This window comes from Naegleria lovaniensis, assembly GCF_003324165.1.
Source record: "Naegleria lovaniensis strain ATCC 30569 chromosome Unknown tig005, whole genome shotgun sequence".
In the NCBI taxonomy this organism is placed as follows: Eukaryota; Heterolobosea; class Eutetramitea; order Acrasida; family Naegleriidae; genus Naegleria; species Naegleria lovaniensis.
Genome location: NW_025407827.1, coordinates 101,548 through 125,976, shown reverse-complemented (window position 1 = coordinate 125,976; position 24,429 = coordinate 101,548). Strand labels below are relative to the sequence as shown.

Sequence of the window (24,429 nt, the reverse complement as noted above, 5' to 3'; positions counted from 1 at the left end):
ACATGGAAAAACCAATGACAAAAAAATGTTGTTTCGTGATACGATGGAATCGAGTGCAATGGTTGGTGTATTGCTTCTGATCGGAATCAGTACACTCCTTATACTTGGAGAAAATCAAGTGATCAAGGCTTCACCAAATAAAAGATCTCTTGATGATTTGGTGTTTCCGAAGGATTTTAGATTTGGTGTTGCTACGGCAGCCTATCAGATTGTATGTATCATGTTTTGATGATGCATTCATTGGTAGAGAGGGATAAACGAAATTTAAATAATTATAATAACTAACCGTTATTATAATCGCCACTACTAATTGATTTTGAAATTATTATTTTTTTTATTTAATAATTATTATTATTATTTCTATTCGGAATAGGAAGGTGCATACAATGAAGATGGAAGAGGAATGAGTATTTGGGACATTTGGAGTCACATTCCTGGAAAAATTTATATGAATCAAACTGGTGACGTTGCTGACGATCACTATCACAAAGTGAGAGAAGATGTTGAGATGATGAAGTCTTTGAGAGTGAAAAACTATAGAATGAGTATCAGCTGGTCACGAGTCATTCCAACAGGTCTCATTAAAGACGGTATCAATCAAAAAGGAATTGATCACTATGACAGGGAAATTAACATGTTGGTGAATGCTGGTATTAATGTTGCCGTCACACTGTAAGTTTTCTCGACAAAATTGATCGAATATCATGTTGCTCAATTCAAATAGTTACCATTGGGATTTGCCTCAACATTTACAAGGTTAGTATTAGCAACAAAACACCGAGATGACAGAAACTATTTTCAAAAAATTGTTCTCAATTCTACAAAACAGATTTGTATGGAGGATGGCTTAATTCCAATGAGGTTGTCGAGGCCTTTAGAGATTATGCTGATTTATGTTTTGCAAAATTTGGAGATCGTGTCAAGGATTGGATCACTTTCAACGAACCATTTGTGACATCTGTACAAGGTTATGGCAATGAAGGAATGGCTCCGGGAAGTACCAACTCTTCCACAGTAAGTACTTTTACATCTGCCATATTTCATGTATGCATGAATTTCTCGTTTCTTGGAAATTGTTAATTTTTGATGTTCAATAATTATTTGCATATTAATAACGAAAAAAGGCCCTTATTTGGCAACCCATTCTCAATTGTTATCACATGCTGTTGCTGTCAAAGTATACCGTGACAAGTATCAAAAACATCAAAATGGAAGAATTGGTATTACATTGAATTCCAACTTTTATTATCCATTAACTAACACTCAAGCAGACTATGTTGCATGTGAGAGAGCTCTTTTGTTCGGATTTGGTTGGTTTGCTGATCCAGTGTTCTTTGGAGACTATCCCCAAGTGATGAAAGACTTTGTTGAAGGAGGAAGATTGCCTCAATTCACACCTGAACAAAAGAAGTTATTGAAAGGATCTGTTGACTTTATTGGCCTTAATCACTACACGAGTAACTATATTGGAAATAGAGACACTCCACTGCCTCCAGTTTATCAAAGAACTTTCAACGATGATCAGAGAACCATTGGTTCAAGGTGAGTGATTTGAGAATCATGATGTTAATTTCTAATGGTTGAATGAATATTCATGATCAATAATTTTACAAAAACTAATTTTTCAAAGCTACAAGAATGGAGTACCTATTGGACCACAAGCAGATTCTGATTGGCTCTATGTCTATGCTCCTGGAATTCGTTCCATTTTGAACTGGATTCAACACAGATATCAACCCAAGATGATTTACGTGACTGAAAATGGAGTGGATGTTCCAAACGAAAGTGACATGCCCATTCAACAAGCATTGAATGATACTTTCAGACAAAATTACATTCATGATTATTTGGCTGAGGTTTCTAAGGCAGTCATGCAAGATGGTGTCAATGTGAAAGCTTATTATGGTAAGTAATTTTTGTCTCAACGAATACGGTTTGTATCAATGATGAATACACGCCGTATTTTGCTACAGTTTGGAGTCTCATGGATAATTTTGAATGGGCCAATGGATATAGATGTCGTTTTGGTATTGTGTATGTCGATTATAAGAGTTCCAACCTCGATCGTCACATTAAGAACTCGGCCAAATACTACAGTCAAGTCATCAAACCTTATCAATAATAATAAGGCCGTGACATTTTTACATCAAAACCAAGAAGTCAACACTCTTTCATATGAACTACTAAACTAAATTGCTCACACCAAGAATATGAATAAAGAGCGTCATAATGATAATAATTAAATAATTTTGTTGTAATTGGGCTACTATCGCAGTTGACAAAAATGTCCTCACACCCATTTACGCAGTTTGGATTTTGGAATTAAATTCACCACAAAAAATTTCATTGAAATGAATCCCTATGCCAATCCGTATGATGGGACGACGACGGGATCCATCGCTTCGAGTTTCCCATCATCATCATCAACAACATCCAACCATATCCGTTTTGCTCCAACTAACAGCTCAAATGTCAATAACAACAGCTCAAATGTCGAACTCGAAGATTTATCGGATATGATGATTACTTCTAATGGCGCTGGTGGCCATAGTGCTGCTTTGAACAACACTTGGAATGGAAACACTCCATCAACCTACAACAATAATATTACTCAAAAAGTCGTTGATGATGTCATTCTATTTGATGATAAGAATGAGAAATTTCACGAGCAAGGAATATCGGATCATCGGTCATCATCCAATAATAATAATCCTAACAATTTGAAAAGCAAAATTAAAAACAAGTTGAAGAGATCCAAGAAGAATGGAAAAATTAGATTTGAGGATGAAGTGGGCGGTGGTGTTGATGATGAGGACGATGGAAATGATTCATTAAGTGAGGAAGAAGAATCCTCTCATCATTCAAAATATGCCAATGGTGGTAGTGGTGCTCTGAATTCTACTAGAACATCACCTGCTATTCATTATACTCAAAAACACTCTCCACTCATGATATCCTCTGCCGATTCCGAACCGCAAACAAAGACATTACCAACACAAAAACAAGATCAATATGGAAAAGGCTTTACTGAGGTGATGCTTCCACCTCTTTCTCAGCCACAACAACAAAGTGATCCATCAATACAAGTGAAGGAAGAACATCCAATTCAAAAGAATGCATCATCATCATCATCAAATGAACCTGTAGAAGATCCCAATTCAATTTCTGCCAAACTCATGAAAGGAGATACACCTCATTGGCTCTTTGTTTTTGCATTTGTAATTCCAACCATTATTATTTGTTCAATTCTCGGAGGAGTTCAATTAGGATTGTGTGGATATTTTTTCGAAGTCATTGACAATGACCCAACATTTAAGAGTGATCCCAATGCTCTCACATGGGAACATAATTGCACACTTTTGGATACGAGTTATAATTGTGCGGAAAGAGGAAAATATCTAGATAGAGGTCTTCATTGCTATTTTAAAGTACAATTTTTATCGTTGAAAAATTCATCAACTTTTCCGCAATATATTAATTTGACAAGCAATTTACCTTATAATATGGCTGAAACAGGCTTGTATTATCCAATGAAAGAAGGTGACATTGTAAAATGTTACACAAACAAACAAGAAGATCAAGTCAACATATTGGTTGCCATTTCTCCACTCTTTGAAACGTATTACATGGTTGGAGGAATATTAGGAGTTTTTGGAGCAATTTCTCTTGTTGCAGCCATTTGCGTCATACCCACCGCGTGTGTCAGGCCTAAAAACAGAATTTACTGAGAGCAGTAAACACCAAATCTCTGATGAACTCGTTGCCTCAAAAATTATTGGAACCATGAGCGCTCGATAATATTGTGACATTATTTATTATTTTTGAATAACACTCTCCACAATATTTGCAATGATACAATAAATAATTGCGGCAACACCAAATAATATGCAAATTACAGCCAAAATGTTTGAGCTGATGATAGATCTGGTGTATGGAGTTTTCTCAGTGCCAAACTGTTTGCGAGCTTTGTACTTTGACACCAGAAACAATGTTGGAGGTATCACGAACGTAATGAGGAACCCAAATAATCCAACATATTTCAAAACTGATGAATGAAATGCAAATTATTGGTCAAAGAAAATATTGATGACAATTCAACTCGCAACTACTTACTGAATTCTAAATTGGAAACAAATAATGCTCCAATAATTGGTGGAACAGCAGCAACCAAACGGAACACAACTTGAATCTTTCGGCTGTCCATCCATTTGGTTCCTGTGAAAAATGCAGCGTGAATATTATTACCAAGAGTAATGGCATTCTGAAAATGGAATCAAATTATTCATTTTTGATTACACATAATTATTACGAATGAATTCTCAATTCCACAACACACTTACCAATGGAAAGGCTGACAAAACGTCTATGGCAGGAAATAGAATGATCACATAGACAATTAATTCGGCCCAAATAGGTGTACTCATTCCAAATGGTTTTCCTCCTCTGTAATATCCAAAATTTAGAGAACATGTTCCCAAAATATTATCTCCATAGTACACAGCAAGAACAATACCCAAAATTGTGTAGAATAAATATGTTGTGACAAAAGTTGAGGTAAAAATTGCAGGTAAATGCTTCTTATTTCTCACTGGTTCACACTATTTGAAAATTATTTTCACAGAAAAAATTTGAAAAGCCATTTGATTAATATACATAACTCAGTCATCAAGTAAATGTTAAATAATTGCAACCTACCAAACCAGGGACTGAATGGTGCAAAATTTGAGAATAAATGCAAATAGGTAACAAAATATAGATTCCTTGTCCTCTTGCTAGATATGTCTCGGACACGTACGGAGGATGTCTCTCCATGGCTGTATGTGGATTTGAAGGATAGCGCGAATAAGGATCTACAAACATGGAAATAAATGCCACTCCAATCATGAGTGCTAAAGCCACATATCTAAAGATGGTGAGAATAATTTCTGGAGTGAGAATATATTTCACCAATCACACCAAGACAATGAAGGTACATGTATATCACAAAAATTATTTGAAAATTTAAATACAAATAAAACGAATGAATAAAATATATATATGGATAGCTCAACAACGACAACATGAAACAAATTTCGCTTCAACTTACGAACTGGTTTTTGTTCAGTCAAATTCAAGCATGTCATTGGTACTACTACCAGAGCATAGAGGCCAACATAAATTTTGTACAAGGCATCACAAGTTGATGAAGTGTCTGAATACACATTGCAAGTAAACCATCCATTAATTGGTAAAGGAACGTGTGAAGCCATTGACTCTGCAAAAACTGTAGAATAACTCCACAGAGAGCCATACAAGTAACAACACAATGCAATTTCATAAATGACCTTTCCAATTCTTCCCAAAAACAATCGACTCAACTCATTCATTTCATATCTCCGTTGTGGAAATTCGAAAAGCTCACTTGTAGCTGTGTGATCTTCAATGATGACTCTATTGTCAGTATCAACAGAAGCAGTAACTACAGCTGTTTCGTTACCATCCTCACTTGATGGTTCATGGTGAAGCAATGATGATTTTTCTTCCAATTTTTGTTTTTCTTGTTCTTTCATGAAGGCATTCGCTCGACACAACGTTTCCAAAATCCAATTCAAAACCAATGCTGCAAAAATAGTGACAATAAAGAGAAAAATAGGTCCAATTAAAACACCACCCTGTTGAAAACCATTTGGAACGCCTGATTTTTTTAAATGTGTTTGAATTCACATGTGATTTGAAAATATTTGAAAAAGTAATATTCAGAGTACAATATTTCCCAAATGAGAAATTCAAAATGCACCATGGTGAAAACGAGTTCCGTAGGAGTTCCTTGATTATCATCCAGCAAATACTATGGAATGAACCTACCTAGCACACCAACTCCTAAAATATAATTGACGCAAAAACAATAGGCAACAAAAGATCCATAAGTATGAGCCTCTGATGATTTCTTTTTCCGTTGTTTCATGGGAGCATCTACGTAATTGATGTGTTGATGCTCGTGATGCATTTCTGCAATTCCGACAACGTCTTGCTGATGATTGGCTTCATCCGTCGTTCCATAATCATCATCATGGGTACCCATCGACATTTTTTCTTCTTTCGTTTTGAGAGCATCGGAGCACTTGGTTTCGGAGATGAAACTGTAACATATTTATTGGCATGTGATGATCAATGGTTAGAGAGCTAGATTGTTGAAAAAGTTATTTAACAGCAAGTTTCTTTTGTTTTTCGACTGCTGCCTTCTTCTTGTTGTCAGAGAATGGATTGACTCCATCCTTGGAAACGTATCCAATGAAGAGTGGATACAAATCAGACTTGGCATCAGGGAATGGATGGCTTGGATTATCGAGGAAAGCCTTGGTAGCATCTTGTTTACCACCGGCGTACTTCATAATTGCTGAAACACCTCCAGGATGAGTCTTTAGGAAGGGAGAAACGTCATAAACACGAGTGGCAATAACAATCCAACAATCCTTCTCAGTGTTGTGCTTGGCGATTTCTTCTGGAGTAATGTATCTGGCGTGTTCCTCTTCCTTCAAAGTACCAACAATCATGTCCTCAATTTCAACAAAGGCTCTCTCGGGATGTTGAATACCATAGAATCCGGCAGTAGCATCACCACCAGCATTACGGGCAATAACATCACCACCAGGATGAGAGGGTGCAAACTTGGTCAAATCATACACCTTGTTATCAATAATAACCCATAAATCATCCATCGAGTTGTGTTCGGCAACTTCCTTACGAGTAATTCCAGCTCTATTGGAGTGCACAATTTCATCGGTTTCATTGGTTGGTGTTTCATCAGAATTTCCAGTGAAGAAAACAAAGTAAATGATGACCAGAGTGAGTCCAACACTCAGACCCAGTCCAAGAGGCGAAGTGAGAAATTCAACAAGGGACATATTCCTCAATGATGATGATGATGAATTTTTTTGTAGAGATTTGAAGAGAAGGCAAGGTTCCTAGGAGCAGAGAATCGCGTCTGTATTTTACATAGTTATCGTCGGTAGTAAATGAAGCTTATTGAATGCATATTGTGCATAAGTAGTGTCTCCTTATTGCGGTCTGTTATTTCGAAGGTGATTCAAGCTTGTTTCCGCAGGTACAGCCGACGGTAAAACTCGAGATAAAAAATACTGTCGGGAGTTACTGACGAAAAGAATCCACCAAGACACAAAATACAGCCGGAAGAAGCATCATGTTAAATATTCTAATAATGGAGGTTTAATGAACGAAATAACGACGGAAATACTGTTGAAATAACCTACCACAACACCTGTGGCTGTTACTATCGACGATAATGATAGAAATCTTCTTATTTTATTTTAATTCAATTTGAAATTTTTTTGGTTCAATATTTGATTTAAAATTGTTATTGCAAATGCATTTTAAATTTTATTGGCATCATAATTTACAACTCAACAACGTTGGCAGGGTTGACAGGTCTTGAGCGTCTCATTTTCGCTGATGATGATTTACGTAAATGCTCTTGATACAATTTATATTCCTCAGAATTGATGTCATACACATCTTCGTCGTTTTCAAAGTCAAAAAGGTTGTCTGAATTTTTGCTTTTTGAGACTCCAGATCTTCTACGAAGTTTCGCCTTCTTTTTTGCGTTCACAAATATTTGACTTATATGTTTCCTGCATATCTTTATCAACTAAAAACGATTGTTGTGAAATTTAGTCAAACAAATAACAAACACAACTTACTATTTCATCTACCTGGGATTTATCACAATCTGAAAGAATACTATAGTTTGGAAGACTTGAACAAAATGTTTTAACATGAGTAACCACTGTGTCTGAAAGTTGAAGCTTTTGCTCTTGTGTTTGGGGATTAGAACAGATCTGAAGAATTAAAATTTATAGGAACAACATTACAACTTACTTGGGAGAGAAATGAATGAAATTTCAATTTACAACATTGTTTGATGCTTCATGGAAAGAAATGATCACCAAGAAATATTGACAAGAAACAAACCTTGCGTTGTTCTGAGTTAAGAATTGCTTGCTTTCTTGAAAAAGTGTTATATTTAATGATGGAGCTATATAAGAAATGTTTTTTCGATTACGTTTCTTCTTGATACCCCTTACAGTGTCAGTTGGCATTATGATTGGTTTTTTTTTGTTTTGATTTTTGAAAATATTTAAACGGGTCAACTTTGAAACTATTGGAGAGAAGTTTTTGTAAGCGAGTTCAGATCGAGCGCGCACAGGAAGCGTTTTCTTTACAAAAAAAAATATCATGCTTCAGAACAAGGCCGAATCCAAATTCTTTGACATGGTTTCCTTGAGAATGTGCCACAAGTGCAATGTACATGATTTGGAATTGTATATCCATAATTCGGCAAAGTGTAAAACCTTGAATCCCTCTATCAAATGCACTTGTTTTTCATGCGGCACAACTTACTTCACTTGTCCTTTTTGCAAAGATTGCTTCTCCGACTCTCATGCATCCAATTTTTTAAAACACATGAAAAGATGTTCAAACAAAGATGAAGCTCAGAACCCCGTTTTCAAGTGTTGTTCCGAACAAACGACAGAGTTTGATCATTATTATTCTCATATCATCAAAAATCATTGTGGTCATTTGTGTTCGTTTTTAAAAAAACGCAAACATGAGGATAAAATGGATGACGAAAAAAACAACAAGAAAACGACAGGAGTGGTTGTTATGGAGGAAGGTTGTGATATTGGTGGTTTATTGATGAACTTAGAAGCTCTCACTGCTGACGTGCAGAATTTAGTACAAACACCATTTCCAATATTTGAATTTTTTGAGAAACTGAAACAATCTATGCCATATGTATCAAATCACTCGTGCGAGCATGAACAAGAATTTCACTTCCCTAAAGATCACCCTTTTGAAAGTTTTGAAGAATTATGTTGTTTTATGTTAATCAATCACTTTGGAATTTCTAAACAAGCATATAATTTCATGATTCAAATGCTGAAATCAACATTTAAAGACCGTCCTGAGTTGATGAAATTATTTGTGAGCTATGATACCTTGAAAGCAAGAGGAAATAATTTGAATCCCCAAAAACCCATGCAGTTCAATGATAATTTCATCCTTTACTCTGTACAAGATACTATTCGAAACATGTTAATGGATCCGTATTTGGTCAACCAATTATGTCTCAACCGAGAAAAGCATCAACAACAGTTTGCAACCAAGCAACCATTTCAATCTAAAATATTCAACAAAATTTTGGAGAAGTGTCAAAGTGATATATTCCCTCTTGTGATGCTGATATATGTGGACGATTTTGTAAAATTCAGAACAAAGTCAACATCAACATGTGGAGTGTACTCAAGTTTGTTGAATTTCAATAGCGACTTCATGAGAAAACTTGAATCTATAAGCTTACTTGGGTTCTCAAAAACTCACTGCGATTTTTGGACAATGACAAGCCATTTGATGAAAGAAATTAATCACCTTGATGGGGAGATAATTGAAATAGAAGATCCCTCTACAGGTGAGTCTAGAAAATTTCAGATTGTTGTTGCAGGGTTTTTATGGGACACAGTCGAGAAGATGTATTCCTTGCAACTCATGAAAGAAGAATGTAGCCGTTGTGAAGGAATTTATGATAATCAACATAAAACACCAGATTGTTTATTTGGAGCGTCTACGATAGAAGATCCAAAGTATGTCACGCATTTCGAGAAAAGAAATATATTTGAAGCAAACACTGTTATTAATAGCATCGATTTAAGATCAAATGACAGAACAAAGGACAAGGGTTTTAAACCCTTAATATGGGAAGAAATGCAATTCAAAGATTTGAAATTATCTAAAGCGAAAATAACGCAAAAATTACGAGAATTACCTGTTCTGCATATCATAGATAATCCTTTTTTAAAATATCCTAATACTGTGGATGCATTTCACAAAGCCTTAATTGATTTTTTCCATTTAGAGATCCAAGGAACTTTTCGAACCCAATTTAAAAGAACAATGAAAGCAATTCATTACTCAACAATCATGGACGATTTTTTGGATGTTTGTGAGAGAGAAAGGTTGCCGAATGGCAAAAGGATTACAATGTACAGTGATATTGACAAACTATCCGGAACAGAGATGCTTGAATTTATAGCAATAAGCGCTCCAATTTGGTACAAATTTCTATTCCTAAATACCAAATATTCAGATAATACTTTGGAGAAGAGACAAAAACTATATGAGTGTTGGATTTTACATTTGCAGTATTTTGTTCGATTGTTGCGGTTTGACCATACAGACCACGACTTAAAAGAAGCCGAGAAACTCTATGTAGCGTGGCGAGTTGCATATAGAAACTGTTTTGGATCCGAAAAGTGTAAATTTCCAAACTTTCATGCAGGCTGTCATATATTTGAGGATGTCGATGATATTGGTCATGTTACTTGGTTTTGGACTCTCCTCTATGAGTTAAAACATTCCACGTACAAGCAATTCAATGACAAAAGTAACAAAAAACAGCTTGAAAAAAGGGCTTCTGAACGAGAAATGGTCATGAAAGCTCTTTTTACAAAATATCCTCAATGCAGAAAATTGATACCAAGAGCAAAAGAACCAGAATTCAAGCTTGAAAAAGACATTTTTGTCCTATTTGAAACGGATCAAGGAGAAATGAACATTGCGTTCGTTAAACAAGTAACTGATAAGGTAGTTCTTAGTTCCTTGATCTTTGAAGTGAAACACATGGATAACGTTTCCTATATGTATCACCTCAAATGCATTCCACAACTAATGCTATCAGCAATAGATATCAGCAAAGTCAAGTCTAAATGTAGCTGTATTTGCTATTCATTGCCATCTGGGTTAAAGTGGCAATTGAATCAATTTGCATTTTGTTATAATTTTTGTAAATAAATATTAATTTTCTAAATATTTCAAAAATCAACAAGTCTTATTCAACAAAGTATCGATGAAAATAATTCGTGGTACTTTCATCCGAACCAATCCGAAGGTATTGTCCGTCGTTGTTATCATAATTAATTTCAATCATTATTTTGTCAATATTATTCTCCGTCCATATCTTGCCAGTGGTATTTCATCCGACAGTATTGGTCGAGCAGTAAAATATGTCATATATTCGTCGGTCAGTATTTTCCTCATTTACTTTTCCGACGGTATTTTGATGACCAGTATTATGCACATGTAATTGCCCTGTTGTATTATGTCGTCCTTGATGCCATGGTTAATATCCATCAGTATTTTAACCAGGGATATTCTCCATCCGTATTCGTCCAGCAGTATTTTAATCGACGGTATTTTTCGATGGTAGATAAACGTCTTATTTTTGACCGCACTTATTTTCTGATTACTCATGCGGTATACCTGCTTCCTTCTGCTCCTAGGTTGGTCGATAGATCGAACGGAGAAAATTTTCGCACTCCTCTCTCATAAATTATACTTTTGAAGTAAATTTCAGAGATTTACAAGTGTAATAAACTAATTGACTTCAAATCCCTTAAATTTACTTCAAAAGTATAATTTCTCACAACCCTTCGTGTCAAGGAGTGGAAGGAGGGTCTTGAATTACTTCTTCTTTAATCTTTGCAATTCAGGTAAGGTCAGAGTTGGCTGTTGCGTAATGGTAGTTTGACTCGTGTTCTGAGGTGTGTTTGTTTCCGTCATGGATGAATTTTCAAAGTTATTCCTAGTCGTCGCTGACGTGGATAGTGTTGTTTGTTGCTGTTGTTTTTGGGCTATCCTTTCTTTTGCCATTGTAGTTTCAGTATTTTGAAAAAACTTTCCCCTCACTCTTCCATCTTGATAGACTTTTTTGTAAATATTATAGGCATCATCACTAATGTAATGAAGTGGAGTGGTGGGCTCCTGTCCAACTTCGGAACGTAAACATTTTACATAGGTTGAAAATAATTTAAAAGATACAAGTGGATTAAATGTTGCCCACGTTCCAGCATAGAATTCTTCCAAACGAATATCGCACCGATGAGGACGAATAAATTCAAGAGTTCTACTTTCTCGGATTTTCTGTAATTTTTCTTCTTGTTTACTTTTCTTGGGAGGTGATGGGGTGGATATTTGTTGCTCCGATGATGACATTTTTTTCAATTTTTAATTAAAGTTTTGTGGATTCAATCAATATTTTCACACCATTCTATCAAGCAGGAATTATTAGAAAATGAATGTGAAATTCAGCATAAATTAATAGAAAATTAATGGTTTAATTATTTATACTAAATCTATTGAAACAACCTTGCATATTTACAGAGTATTAAAAAAAAAGGGTATTGACATTTTTCACACCTTAATTTCTCTTGCTATAATAAGCATAATCTGAAATGAGATTTTCATGCATACCTGGTTGAGAAGGTACCTTTCCCTTACGGCTTCTCAACACCAAATACACAATGACTGCAATCACAGCTACTACCAATACCACTGCCAACAATGATCCAATAACAATTCCAGCAATTGCTCCATCCGAAATAATAACAGGCAAGTCCGTGCTATAGACACATGAATCTGTTGATACTTGTTCAAACATCTCAGTTGGATAGGTCAATAACAAGGCATATGGTTGACTCACACCTGTCATGATTGATGTAATATAAACTGCAACACTCACATAAACAGAAGAATTGCTGTCTGAATTGGAGACTTCTGGCAATTGTTCCACAACAATTCTTTCGACATTATTCGTTGTGTCCAATTTGTTTCCATAATTACCAGCAATGACTGTAAGTTGTGAAGGTTTTGAATTGTCATTTCCACTACTGCTACTACTGCTCACATAGGTATTAACAAATAAATTCAAATCACTGATTAATTGAGGTGTGACAGCAACACTTCCAGGATAATCATACCAAGCAAGTGTAGCCTTAAAGAATGGAGAAGTTTTCACAGTTTGAGTACTCTTTCTCTTAAAACATAATCGAAGAGATTCACCAGTATTGGAGAAGGATTTTTCATTAATACTCATACTTAATGGAGTGCCATCTTGATTGTTCAATAAACTTCCCAAAAAAACTCGACCGAAACCTTCGTAAGAGTTTGGAGTTCCCAACTGGGAGAGTTTTCGTCGTTGAGTTTCATCGGTAGAGTATGCAACTGAACCTGACATGGGAATGGAACTATGAACGAGAGCAGCTTTCAATAATGGACCACTTGGAGTGATAATACTCTTCTTGTTTTGGAAAAACTCTCTTAATAATGCAACGGCTCCAGCAGTCAATGGAGTTGCCATCGAAGTTCCTGTAAATGTGAATATTTCAATGATCAATATGAGTAGTAGTATGAAATACGTGGTTGTTCATTCAGAGATTTTGATTTTTTCCAAAGATTGAAAGTTAGAAATAAATTTTCAAAACATGTGAACAATAATGGTCACACAAAGATGACACACATTCAACACCATTCAAATACATACCTTGATTGGTCATGAGGGCTGCTGAATTAGCTTGAACTGGACCAATAGTACTGCACTGATTTGTGCTAGTAGAACCATCCGAATGGCCAGAAACAACATTGTAACCAATTCCAGTGACGTCAGGTTTGATTCTGTCACCAACAGCTGGACCTCTCGAGCTAAAGTAAGCCAAATTGTTCTCATTGTAAATACTTGGATTGTTGGTATACTTGCTTTTCACTTCACTTGGACAGCAGTAACCTCGAACTTTTTTTTCCCAAATTTAGAAATTCATTGTTTCAAATTTAATTTTGAGTTGAATCATTGGTAAATTTGAATATTCATCTCGATCGACACCTCACAATACTTACCAATATCTTGCTTCTCTCCAACATAGGAACAACATTCCGCAGTAGTAGAGAATGGCAATCCGGCATTTTGAATTTTGTTTTTATAATCTTCATAATAAACTGAATCTTGGAATGCAGCATTTGAAGTCATACTGGCACCTACAGAGACTGAATTCTTTGCAACTGCAGGAGATCCAACATTTCCTTTCGAAGAAATTGCTCCAGAATTACCCTTACATAAAAGTCAGCAATCAATTTCAAATTCAAAAATTCCTTACCTGTGCAAAAAGAATGATACTATCTTGATTCTTCCATAATGCTTGATCCACATCTTGACATTGAGCGTTATACTTGTTGAAAACAGAGCAACAAGTGTCACTTCCAAACAATGCTCGACAAGTGTCATCACTCACTCTCTGTCCAGCTCTATAACCACTCACTGAAACTCTCCAAATACAATCCTTACAATCATAACTACATGAAAAGTAAGCTTCAGCACTTGCTCCCCATGAATTTGAGAAAATTCTTGCTCCGGTGTCATACGCAGGTTTGAAAATGTCAGTTTGATACGATGAAGGTATTAATAATTGTGGATTTCCAGTTTTTTGTAAATCTGTAAAATAGAGTCTGGCATTGGGAGCTATTCCATGATACTCATTGATTGGATTGACACTTGAATCATACGTCATATTTTGAATACTGCCACACACAGAACCGGCGACGTGAGTTCCGTGACCATCCACTCCGTCGTGACCATCCGAAGTGTAAGTGGTCCAACCGGAATAAACACTCACAGTATCATATTTCACAATTTTGCGATGATCAAAATTGAGAGTATTGGTTCTCACGGTTGGATTCAAAGCATCTCTAAATAAACAATTATCCCAATCAATGCCTGTATCTGAAACTCCGACAATTTGTCCATTTCCTAAAATTCCCATTTCATAAAAAGGAACGGCAGACATTCCTACACTTGGAGAAGGACCATAACCTTGCATTATGACACTTGATTTCTTATTAAACAATTGATAAACATGTCTTCTCTCAATGAAATGTACATGAGGATGATTTTTCAAAATTTCACCCACTTGTTGAGCAATGAGAGGAGAGAAACTCATTTCAAGTTTGTTCTGATCAGTGACATGAATTTGAGAAAGCATCTTCTTGTTGTTGTTGTTCGAAGGAAATAATTGAGAGAATTTCAAATTCAATTCAGAAGCAATGAGTTTGGCCTCTTCAAGTTCCTTGTTCACACGTACAGCATCTAGAGAAGGAAGAATGGTAATAATAACTGGCACAAACAAGTTGTCATGGTCGACGTCTTCATCAGTATTATTAATATTATTGTTGTCTGAGACACGAGTAGTACTAGTAGTAGTACTCTCCGAGTTCTTGACATGATTTTCCAAATTCATTTGTTCGAGAGCTAATTGTTGAATTTTTGGAAAATTCAAATCACTCTTGAATCTTGGTTCATATTCAGCAATCCATTCAATGGGTTTGTCATCCAACATGTTGTTCAATGCACTCGTATGAGTAATGATTTCTGAAGTTTTCATGACCACAGAAAACACATCACCATAACCCAAAGGTTTTCCAGATTGGATGACCGATTGAACAAATTCATGTTGTTGTTGTGAATGTGTTGCTTGATGTTTCAATTTGATAATAAATTGACTACGAGGTTCATCGAGTTGTTTCACAATCATGGTTTCGGAATCCATATTTTCATCTCTCTTCATGGAAGAAGGAGGAGAGACAATGGAAGAAATCATTTCTCTTCGATTCATGAGAGTTTGTAATTGATTCAAGTTGTTCATTAAATTGTTTTCATGATTGAGTTGGAAGGAACGAGTGGTTTGTTCGTGGGAGGAACGAGCATTCTCTTCGTGAATGAGAGAGACGAAAGGAATGGATCTGGGTGAGGATGATGCGTTGGCAAGTGACAGGGTGAGAACCGCTAGAAGCATCATCACGGCCAAGAAGATACTTTTCACGAGGCGTGAGCTCGTGAGGGTCCATGTTGATGACCCATGTTGATGCTTCCACACCGGAGTTGCTTGTTCCATAGGAGTGTGAAGTACGTTTTTTTTTGCTATTCATCCAGAATTGACAGGATTCGATGTTCCCACTTTTATTTGACAAATTCAATATAGAAGGTATTTCGAGGGAGTGAGAAACCAAGTACAAGAGACTTTGGAAAGAATAAATGTCTGCGTTACTTGGTTTCTTCATTACAGATTCGAAATGAAATGGAAATGATAAAGTGTGTGGGAAAGATCAATGAGAGTTGCATGACTCGAATCGTTGAACTTCAATGAAACACAGAGAAACATTGTGTTGAACTTGTTGAACCATCCTTCTCACAGTTTTGTTCAAGCAATATTTAAATTGTTGTATCTGTTTTTTTTAATCGATGTTTGAACATTTCTAAACTAAAGTATGTCCCTTAGATCATTCCATTTCACAACATCATAAGTTTTTTAAGGGTATGAAATGGAGTGTTAGGACAGCCACAACAATTTTTTTTGGCGCCATATAAATCGTTGCATTTCACAAAAGAATACCACAACAGCCAAACATCTTCCTGATTGGGTGACGAATAATTTTGGCCAGCGCCAATGTTTTTTACAGTCCATTTATGAAACAGTTTGCACCACTCGGTGAGATTGTTAAGGTTGCCTTGGGTAATATACACAATCAAAAGAATCGTTTGAGATGGAAAATGAAATACTTAAGCGATACAGAGAATACAGCAAGTGTATGGAATTAGTCGCAGCATTCAAATTGGCAAATCAAGGAGAACAGTTATACCAAGGAAGATTAATTCCTAACTACGCCAAAGTGTTAATGGATGGCATGAATGAGGCCCCACGTACTCCTGAAATTTCTAAAATCAATGAATGCAAAAATTTGACAAAGGATTGGTGGGAATTGGTGCAGCGATATGATGAAAGATATCAGTTACAACCTGAAACAAAAAGGCAAAGGTATTCCGAACGTTTCCAAAGATTTAAGGACTTGATCGATCCCATTGACCACTTGAAGGGGAATAGTGAGAACTCAAAATAAATCGGTTCATTGAATTCATTCCCTGTCTGAGGAGTACAACCATTAATGAATGTTTTTCCAATAAAGAAGATTTAAATGTGGATCCATGATTGACAGGGTTTGTTGTTTTGAACGCAAAGTAAAAATTTCCACTGGGCAGTGGGAATCGAACCCACGGCCTCCTGCACCCAAAGCAGGAATCATACCACTAGACCATGCTCCCTTTTGTTTATTTTTAATCTTATTTTTAAACGATTGTTGCAATGAGAAATGGTTGCCGGTCTATTCTGCAAATTGGAACGGACATCAAAACGTCGTTCTCAAGAGACCATCACGTATCTTTCGTGATTATCACTGACAATCCTCAAATGGTATGCTACTATCCAATAATTTCACTGACTTGACCAACGCACGACTTGGATATCAAAAAAAAATAGTTTCAATATGAAATCCTCTTTCAAGACTTTGATTGTGCTGCTGTTGTGCACAATTGCCATGTTGTGCATGTACACCTCTTTGGTGCAAGCAGAACATGACAGTGCAGAAGAAACTGCCATCAACACTCTATTCTTTGTGACCTTCATCAAGAACAAGAAGGGAAAGAAAAAGAAGGGAAAGAGTGTTGTGGCCGCTGCAACTACATTGTACGGATTCAACCAACCTATGATCGATTTGTTGAAAAAACTTAGAAAGAAACATAAGAAGAGAAAAAAGGGTAAGGCTTTAGCTATCATGAACAAGTTGGTCAAGAAGGATCCATTGTTGAAGAAGGGACGATTGGTAGCTTCCAAGATTGTGAAATGTGTTCGTTCCATCAAATTGAAAAACAAGACCTGTAAAAGAGCAAGCAAGAAGAAGAAGCATTTTGGAAAGTGTAAAAAACAAATAGCTAAATTGAGAAAGCAATTGCAAAAAGCTAAAAAGGTATTGAAAAAGATTGCAAGAAAGGTCAAGAAGAGCGCCAAGAAGAAGAATTCTCCTTACCGTAAACTGTTGAAGAATTTAATGAAATTACAATGTAATTCCAAATAAATTCAAATCCAATCGCATTCATTGTTCTTGCGTCATGATATATCCACCCTTCATCAGTTCTCAGTTATCTGATTCACTGAGGCATGTTCTGTAGCAAGCTTGAAACGGTCAAGAGTCGTAAAAGTCTCTCAAAAAAACACCAATTCATATCTCTTATTCAATATATCTATTCTCAACGCACATCTACTATTCAAATCAAAGGTCAGCACTTCCAAAACATCCGTTGCAAACATGGCTCGATCAAAGGATGGTATACATAAATTCAGTGAAGTGTCCAATACCAAGTGATGGGGAAAGGTCAAATTGTTGTTTACACCTTTTAAATCTTCTATTGAGGTGAAATTTGATGAACAAGACATGGAATTATAAACTAGAGTGTGTGTGACATATGTAACAGTTAGCTCATAGATTCCATAATTATCATCGTACGATGTTTCATAATAGTCAGCCTTGACTTGGAGATGTCGTCCCTGATCGATAAATTTTGCACAAATCATGGGTGAACCATCTGTTCCATAGCTTTTGAATGATAATTCCTTGTAAAGCAGAAATTGAGAGAAACGTTTCCATTGAATGGAGTATGGATGTTCTTGATGATCACATTCGAGTTTTTTAGCAATAGCAACATAGAATTTCTCGGCATACACAAAACCTTCATCTTCCCTATAACTAACCTCGTGACATGCCATTTTGAGTTCCAATAACACAAAGTCAGAATAGTGAGAGGGGTTGGCCAAAGTAATACCTTCTTGTTGAGCAGCCCTTGTAACATTAAATGCATACGCAGACAATAATGGACGATCTGAATTGAAACTTTCAAAAGGGACGACTTGTAGAGGTGCATATAAGTAAAGCTTGTGTTTTTGAGCTTGCTCATTGCTGGTAAATCCACATACACACATGTTGTCGACACAAACATACACAATTTGTCGAACATGATCGATAAATAGGACAATATCGAGTGTTTGTGAGTCCCAATCTCCGACTGTAAATGAAAACTGAGAGGGAGATCGATAGATCTGGTTCTCCAATTTCAACGGTTTCAAATAATTGTTCACATCTTCCACATAATCTACATTTCCGCTCAAATAGTCACAAATTAAATACTTTTTCAAATATAATATTCCTCCAGCTGCAAATAATAAATAAACTGAGTAAACGTAGCATTCTTTCTTTCCATTGATATTGAACTTGTTCTTGTATCGTTTTTGAAATTGAGGATGATACACCATTTCTATTTTCATGACAGAAATTGACCTTTCATTAAACACGGATATGGGTGTCGTAAGAAGGCTCTTCTGTGTCATTGTACATGTAATGTCCAAGCGTAGTTTTGTGTCAACTCGAAAAGTATGAGCCATTAAATAATGGCAAATCGAAAAACTACAGTCATTTCTCAATGCAAATTTCCAACGGGTAAGAGGAAAAGATTTCACGTTTGTTTGAGTATGTTGAGTGGTTTTTACCAGTCTCGAATTTTCGTTCGAAAATTTCAAGGCTTTGTATGGATATCTAATCATTGGAATGAGTTCACAAACGGAATTAATAGTCAGATATTTTCTACAAGTGTTCTGCTTCTTCTTCTTCTTCCTGTCCGATTTGGAGAGCAATTGAGAAAACGCAGCTAACTCATCGTTTTTCAATAGGACCGATTTAATTTCATCAAAATGTAAAAATACTTCATCGTCCAATGCATAATAATGATTCCATTGCTTTTTCAATCCCATCGTTTGGGCCATACAATTTAAATACACAATTTTGAGAAGAGATTTGCGGAATGATTCATCATTGGTCCTTTCATGATGATGGTTCTGTTCTCTCGAGCCACAATCATCATCAAGACTCGGATCAAAAAACAATTCATACCATTCTCTACACACCAAACTACAACTTCCAAACAGTGTTGTCATATCCAAATTTGCAAATATTAATAACACCATGTACGGGTTGTTTAATACAAGATGCCAGAGTACAGGTTTTCGTTTACGCATTTTTTTGTAAATGACCAATAAATGCATTTTTAAATTTGCCTTAGAAAATATGCTTTTCGTTGATTCGGCGCTTGTGGTGTCTGTGAAGCTTGTTTTTTTATTTTTCATCCACAAAAATGTTTTCCACAACCAATGCGCAAGGAACTACGAGTAACCAGGTTCTTCTCTTCCGCAACGATTGTTCTAAAACGAAAATACTTTTATTTGATTTTTATCAGGAGAAACTTGATCTCAAAATGATGATGAGTGATCCATTTTGCAATTCCGATATGAATTTATTTTCCAAATTAACGATCAAGATGAGATGGGGAAAGAAAAGATATACAAAAGGATTTTCTGGAAAGTTTGAACATGTGGGTACTTTGGGCAAGGGAATCATGTCTATGGTTCCGATGGATGTCAAAATATCCTACCATCACAACTGTATTTTAGTTGCCAACTTCCACAATGCTTGTATTCATGTATTTGAGCTGAAATCTAAACAATTGAAATACTCGGTTTCAACTCCAGCACGTTTCCCAACCAGTATCTGTATAGAAGAAAATTATAATGACAATGTCAATATCATGATGGACGCTATTCTAATGTTCTGTCATCAAAACCATTGTCTGTACAAGTATGATTTGGAAAAATACTTGTTGAAGGATAATAGAGGATTAGCTATTTGGAAATCTACAGATATTGCACGAACCATGTCTGTAACAATGAGACCAAACTCAAAACAAATATTTTGTGTCGATATGGATGCTCGATCGGTAAAGATTTTGGATTCTCGTAGTGGTATAACCATTCATTGTATTTCTTTGGAGCAAAGTTCATCTCCATTCAGTTTGGCATTTGTGAATGATTTTCAATTTGTGTTAAGTACCGATATTAACTTGAAAATTTTCAAAATGAGTGTAAGTCATGAATGGAAGTGTGTTAAAACGTTGGGAAAGAAAGGAGACAACAGAGGAGAGTTTGATTGTGCACAGTCCATCATTTTTGACAAGAAGTCACAATTTTTGATTGTCAATGATCGTACTAACTTTAGAATTCAAATCGTGACACTAGAAGGAGAGTGTTTGGCCTCTTTTGGCTCATTTTCAATGATCATGATTGATGGAAGATCAGGAATTTAAACATGCACTTGGAATGTGTCTATGTGAGCTCACAGGCATGCTCTATATTTGTGATTTGGGTTTGAGAAGAATAACGGTTTACCAATAATCACAAGTATCATGCTTGCATGTTGTAATCCCAATCATTGTAATCGTGGTCATGATTCGTGCTGGTGTGTGTACTAGAACAAGCGAAGGTTCCTTATTTCAACTCCGGTTTGCTTATTTCTGGGATTTCACAGCTGTGAGACAAAACCTTATTCGAAAAAAACTCACCACCAAGACGACCATGTATCCGAGTCGTATTGTGATGCTTACTTTGGTAGTACTGGTACTTATGATTAGTGGAGCTCACCTTTGTGAGTCAGAACCAATAACGGCCTTGAAAACAGTGCATCCTTATTCACCCAACATGAATGTATCGCAAGGAGAGATTTATGCACTCTACTATGTTCAGTTTCTACAGCTTTTCAAAATGAATCCATTCAATGCACGTCCTTCTCCTGTAGGACCACCTGTGACGAAAGGAGATCAAATTCTCGCTCAGCAACAAAGTGATATCGATTACAAGAATCAAATTTTCTATACCACAACTTTTAACAGAACCAGTAACCGTGTGGAATTATTGGGACTGAGTTTACAAAGTGGATTAATCGTTCGAAGAATAGACATGTTGGTAGATGCGAGAACTCCTTTGGTTGGACTTGGACAACTCGTCATTGTCGATCAAAATACAGGAGGCGTTTTCGTCGTGGGTACAACTCGGCAACTCCAAACACAAAACAAAATCGTGTTGTTGAAGGTCTCTCCTGATTTTTCCCAAATTGTGAAATTAACTGAAATGACAGCTTTTTTAGCATCCGCAGGTAAGTCTTGAAGAGTCTTCAATGTGGTTGAATATGAATTGCAAATGATTTAGGAGCGAATGGTTTTGATCCAGTGAATCATATATTGTGGCTTGATTTGTATCCAACAAGATCCTCCCCAATCGATTACTTGTATGCCTTTGATGGGACCACTGGTCAATTGTGGACACAAGTCGAGAATAGATATCACATGCAAACAATGGAATTCGATCCAATGACAGGTCTCATGATTGGTCTTGGGCTTGTGAATGCTGCAAATAATACCTACACTCGAGCTTTGGTGACATTGGATAGTGTTCGTTTTCAATTACTAACAGGTGCAGTGATTGAGGGAAATTATTTCATGATACAAGCTCCATTAGGACCCATCAATGTTGTGAGCAGAAAAATGTATTGTATGATGCAAGTGAATGGAGCGACTATTAATGATCCCTATGATTTGTTAACCATTGATTTGAATCATGGAAGGATTTTGCACAAGGTTACCTTGACTCCAGATGTGCCTATTCCTTGGCAAATGCAAGTTTTTAACAAAAGATGGGAATAAAATGCTTTGGATTGCTTTGTCTTCACAATATTATTATTACCACTCTTTGCACATCACAGCAACGTTACATAAATATCGAGAATTTGGTGAACATGTTTGAGCAAGTAATTGCTTCTTAAATAACTCCTCTGACTTGGCATGATATCTTGGCTTCCAAAAGAAGAAGCCAGTGTAAGCAGTCGAGCAAAGTTGATATTGTTGAGAATGACTGTTGTTGGCATATTCGTTAGAGGAGTGATATATAGATGAGATGTCAGAAATGGCATTGATAATTAAATCTCTATCGAGAGAATTGGACATTAGAAATCGGTAGGAATGAGGACCTGAGGTCACATGAGCAATGATCTGAATGGAGGAAGCTGTAGCACTTAAACACTCAATGTTGATCGTGGGAGGATGGGGAAAGGAGGAAAGGAATCGCTTTGAAAAAGCAATGGGGACTACTTTACCGTCTTGAATGGTCCATAGTGTGTTACTCTCTGTGAGTTTGTGTATTTTCAATGAGAGCGTTTGAAAATGAAGCAAACATTGGTTGCAATTGAAAATTCGAATAAAGACATGAATTCAATCTTAATGACAGTCTTCAAAATACTTACTCTTTAAAATGTAAATTTTGTAATATTCACATGCAATGTCGACAATGGGATCGGATGGAGTGTCCACATTTTTGCAATGCGTCAAGCCATAACTACAACTTGCAGAGACGCCAAGTTCATTTGAAAAATTACAACCTGTGACATAGAGTTTACCATCTTTGGTGAGAGCTGCAATATTGTGATCTCCACAACATGTTTTTACAAAAAATTCATTGGAAGGTGATGGTATTCTCTTAAAGGTTCGTTGTTGTTTGACACTTTTCGGTAGACCAATATCCCCAAAATCATTACATCCAATTCCCAGTAAGTGTCCTCTGTTGGTAACAGCAACAATGGTAAAAGCAGCCGAGCTTAAAAACGTTACATATTCATTCTCCTCCAGTGCCTGCTCCAACGAAGTAAGCCAAATCAAATCTCGATTCAAACCAATATTGTGTGCATCGTGTGCGGAATGAATCATTTTCCCTGTATGAATATTGACAGCATGTGAGCCACCCACAATGAGGGATTCGGTAAAATTAGAAACCGAAGAAAACAGACACACCATACTACACAGTTCAGGTACGACCACAGTTTCTCCATTCGGGAGTGAATGATATTTCGTTGCACTGGGATAACTTGCTGAATGAATGACTTTGTGTTCAGAGTCAATAGGATTTTGTTCATATAATCGATCGACCAATAAGGCTGTATGATTGTAACCTGCAGCAGCTTGATAGACTCGTAAATTGAATGCATTTCCAACGTTGGAGGCAACATCAAAGATATTGGATGATGATTTTACCAAATTAGTCCTAGGACTGGCATTAGGACTGCTACTCGTTGCAGGTTGCTGTTCCGATACATGTAAATCATCTTTTTTGACATTATGAGAATAGCATTTAAAATCATCAGTAATGACATAATTATTGGTTGTACAGTTACGAGAACAGGCACTGATTATTCGTCGTTGTGGTGAAATACTTTTCATCATTCGTGCCAAATCATTCAACACAAATTTATCGGAACAGTATATCAATGGAATTCGATCATCTCGAATGGAATAGACTGGATCCGTGTTATTGAACTCGAGATGAGAAACTAGAGGAGGAGAAATTTCCATTGGTAATGACATTACTTGTGATGAGTAAGTGGATGATGATTGTTGTTGCTGTTGTTGATCGGATGATTGTGGTGCGCGTGCCTGACAAGTTTCCAAATTGCCAATAGAAGACGCACTACCAGAATTGGGTTGGAGCATTTTTTTGAACGTTGGAGTAGTTTCAAAAACTCCAAGTCTCTTTGACTTCCTCACTGTACTCACCAAATATTTCAATAAATAGTGTTTTATTATTTTGCGTTTGTATTGCAAGACGATTTGTTTTGTACATTAATTCAAGAACTCTTTCCCTCGACAGAAATCCAACAACGCACTTCTCCTCTTAAAGTTGGGGTGGAAACACCTCATTGATTCCAATTGGCATCAAAAAGTTGTAAAACCTTAATAAATACTTCTCACATAGATATGAGCACAATATATACAACGTCAGCAAAGTGATACCCAAG

The 24,429-nt window shown here is 36.2% G+C and overlaps 13 protein-coding genes across 13 annotated transcripts; 6 read left to right on the top strand and 7 right to left on the bottom strand.

Annotated features, from left to right (window-relative positions):
- Window positions 1-25: 25 nt before the first annotated feature.
- Window positions 26-2,122, top strand: C9374_012427 (uncharacterized protein; the record flags this gene model as incomplete). The annotated part of the gene is made up of 7 exons (XM_044688192.1): window positions 26-211; window positions 374-672; window positions 725-756; window positions 830-1,018; window positions 1,125-1,542; window positions 1,631-1,905; window positions 1,974-2,122. The coding sequence occupies 7 exons, from the start codon at window positions 26-28 to the stop codon at window positions 2,120-2,122; spliced, it is 1,548 nt and encodes a 515-aa protein (XP_044554069.1).
- Window positions 2,123-2,351: 229 nt separating this feature from the next.
- Window positions 2,352-3,728, top strand: C9374_012426 (uncharacterized protein; the record flags this gene model as incomplete). Its single annotated transcript, XM_044688191.1, has 1 exon — window positions 2,352-3,728. The coding sequence occupies one exon, from the start codon at window positions 2,352-2,354 to the stop codon at window positions 3,726-3,728; it is 1,377 nt and encodes a 458-aa protein (XP_044554068.1).
- An 87-nt stretch (window positions 3,729-3,815) lies between these two features.
- C9374_012425 (uncharacterized protein) lies at window positions 3,816-6,067 on the bottom strand (the record flags this gene model as incomplete). Its single annotated transcript, XM_044688190.1, has 6 exons — window positions 3,816-4,045; window positions 4,114-4,261; window positions 4,341-4,598; window positions 4,696-4,925; window positions 5,087-5,674; window positions 5,845-6,067. The coding sequence occupies 6 exons, from the start codon at window positions 6,065-6,067 to the stop codon at window positions 3,816-3,818; spliced, it is 1,677 nt and encodes a 558-aa protein (XP_044554067.1).
- Window positions 6,068-6,179: 112 nt separating this feature from the next.
- On the bottom strand, window positions 6,180-6,884 carry C9374_012424 (uncharacterized protein; the record flags this gene model as incomplete). Its single annotated transcript, XM_044688189.1, has 1 exon — window positions 6,180-6,884. The coding sequence occupies one exon, from the start codon at window positions 6,882-6,884 to the stop codon at window positions 6,180-6,182; it is 705 nt and encodes a 234-aa protein (XP_044554066.1).
- A 509-nt stretch (window positions 6,885-7,393) lies between these two features.
- On the bottom strand, window positions 7,394-8,096 carry C9374_012423 (uncharacterized protein; the record flags this gene model as incomplete). The annotated part of the gene is made up of 4 exons (XM_044688188.1): window positions 7,394-7,645; window positions 7,698-7,835; window positions 7,876-7,921; window positions 7,969-8,096. The coding sequence occupies 4 exons, from the start codon at window positions 8,094-8,096 to the stop codon at window positions 7,394-7,396; spliced, it is 564 nt and encodes a 187-aa protein (XP_044554065.1).
- Window positions 8,097-8,616: 520 nt separating this feature from the next.
- Window positions 8,617-10,845, top strand: C9374_012422 (uncharacterized protein; the record flags this gene model as incomplete). The annotated part of the gene is made up of 1 exon (XM_044688187.1): window positions 8,617-10,845. One exon carries the CDS (start codon window positions 8,617-8,619, stop codon window positions 10,843-10,845), a length of 2,229 nt encoding a protein of 742 aa, XP_044554064.1.
- A 669-nt stretch (window positions 10,846-11,514) lies between these two features.
- On the bottom strand, window positions 11,515-12,045 carry C9374_012421 (uncharacterized protein; the record flags this gene model as incomplete). The annotated part of the gene is made up of 1 exon (XM_044688186.1): window positions 11,515-12,045. The coding sequence occupies one exon, from the start codon at window positions 12,043-12,045 to the stop codon at window positions 11,515-11,517; it is 531 nt and encodes a 176-aa protein (XP_044554063.1).
- Window positions 12,046-12,250: 205 nt separating this feature from the next.
- On the bottom strand, window positions 12,251-15,770 carry C9374_012420 (uncharacterized protein; the record flags this gene model as incomplete). Its single annotated transcript, XM_044688185.1, has 4 exons — window positions 12,251-13,197; window positions 13,373-13,618; window positions 13,723-13,933; window positions 13,980-15,770. The coding sequence occupies 4 exons, from the start codon at window positions 15,768-15,770 to the stop codon at window positions 12,251-12,253; spliced, it is 3,195 nt and encodes a 1,064-aa protein (XP_044554062.1).
- Window positions 15,771-17,196: 1,426 nt separating this feature from the next.
- C9374_012419 (uncharacterized protein) lies at window positions 17,197-17,784 on the top strand (the record flags this gene model as incomplete). Its single annotated transcript, XM_044688184.1, has 1 exon — window positions 17,197-17,784. The coding sequence occupies one exon, from the start codon at window positions 17,197-17,199 to the stop codon at window positions 17,782-17,784; it is 588 nt and encodes a 195-aa protein (XP_044554061.1).
- A 128-nt stretch (window positions 17,785-17,912) lies between these two features.
- Window positions 17,913-19,775, bottom strand: C9374_012418 (uncharacterized protein; the record flags this gene model as incomplete). The annotated part of the gene is made up of 1 exon (XM_044688183.1): window positions 17,913-19,775. One exon carries the CDS (start codon window positions 19,773-19,775, stop codon window positions 17,913-17,915), a length of 1,863 nt encoding a protein of 620 aa, XP_044554060.1.
- Window positions 19,776-19,891: 116 nt separating this feature from the next.
- On the top strand, window positions 19,892-20,896 carry C9374_012417 (uncharacterized protein; the record flags this gene model as incomplete). Its single annotated transcript, XM_044688181.1, has 1 exon — window positions 19,892-20,896. One exon carries the CDS (start codon window positions 19,892-19,894, stop codon window positions 20,894-20,896), a length of 1,005 nt encoding a protein of 334 aa, XP_044554059.1.
- Window positions 20,897-21,035: 139 nt separating this feature from the next.
- Window positions 21,036-22,288, top strand: C9374_012416 (uncharacterized protein; the record flags this gene model as incomplete). The annotated part of the gene is made up of 2 exons (XM_044688180.1): window positions 21,036-21,741; window positions 21,795-22,288. 2 exons carry the CDS (start codon window positions 21,036-21,038, stop codon window positions 22,286-22,288), a joined length of 1,200 nt encoding a protein of 399 aa, XP_044554058.1.
- A 36-nt stretch (window positions 22,289-22,324) lies between these two features.
- On the bottom strand, window positions 22,325-24,124 carry C9374_012415 (uncharacterized protein; the record flags this gene model as incomplete). The annotated part of the gene is made up of 2 exons (XM_044688179.1): window positions 22,325-22,767; window positions 22,885-24,124. The coding sequence occupies 2 exons, from the start codon at window positions 24,122-24,124 to the stop codon at window positions 22,325-22,327; spliced, it is 1,683 nt and encodes a 560-aa protein (XP_044554057.1).
- Window positions 24,125-24,429: the final 305 nt, after the last annotated feature.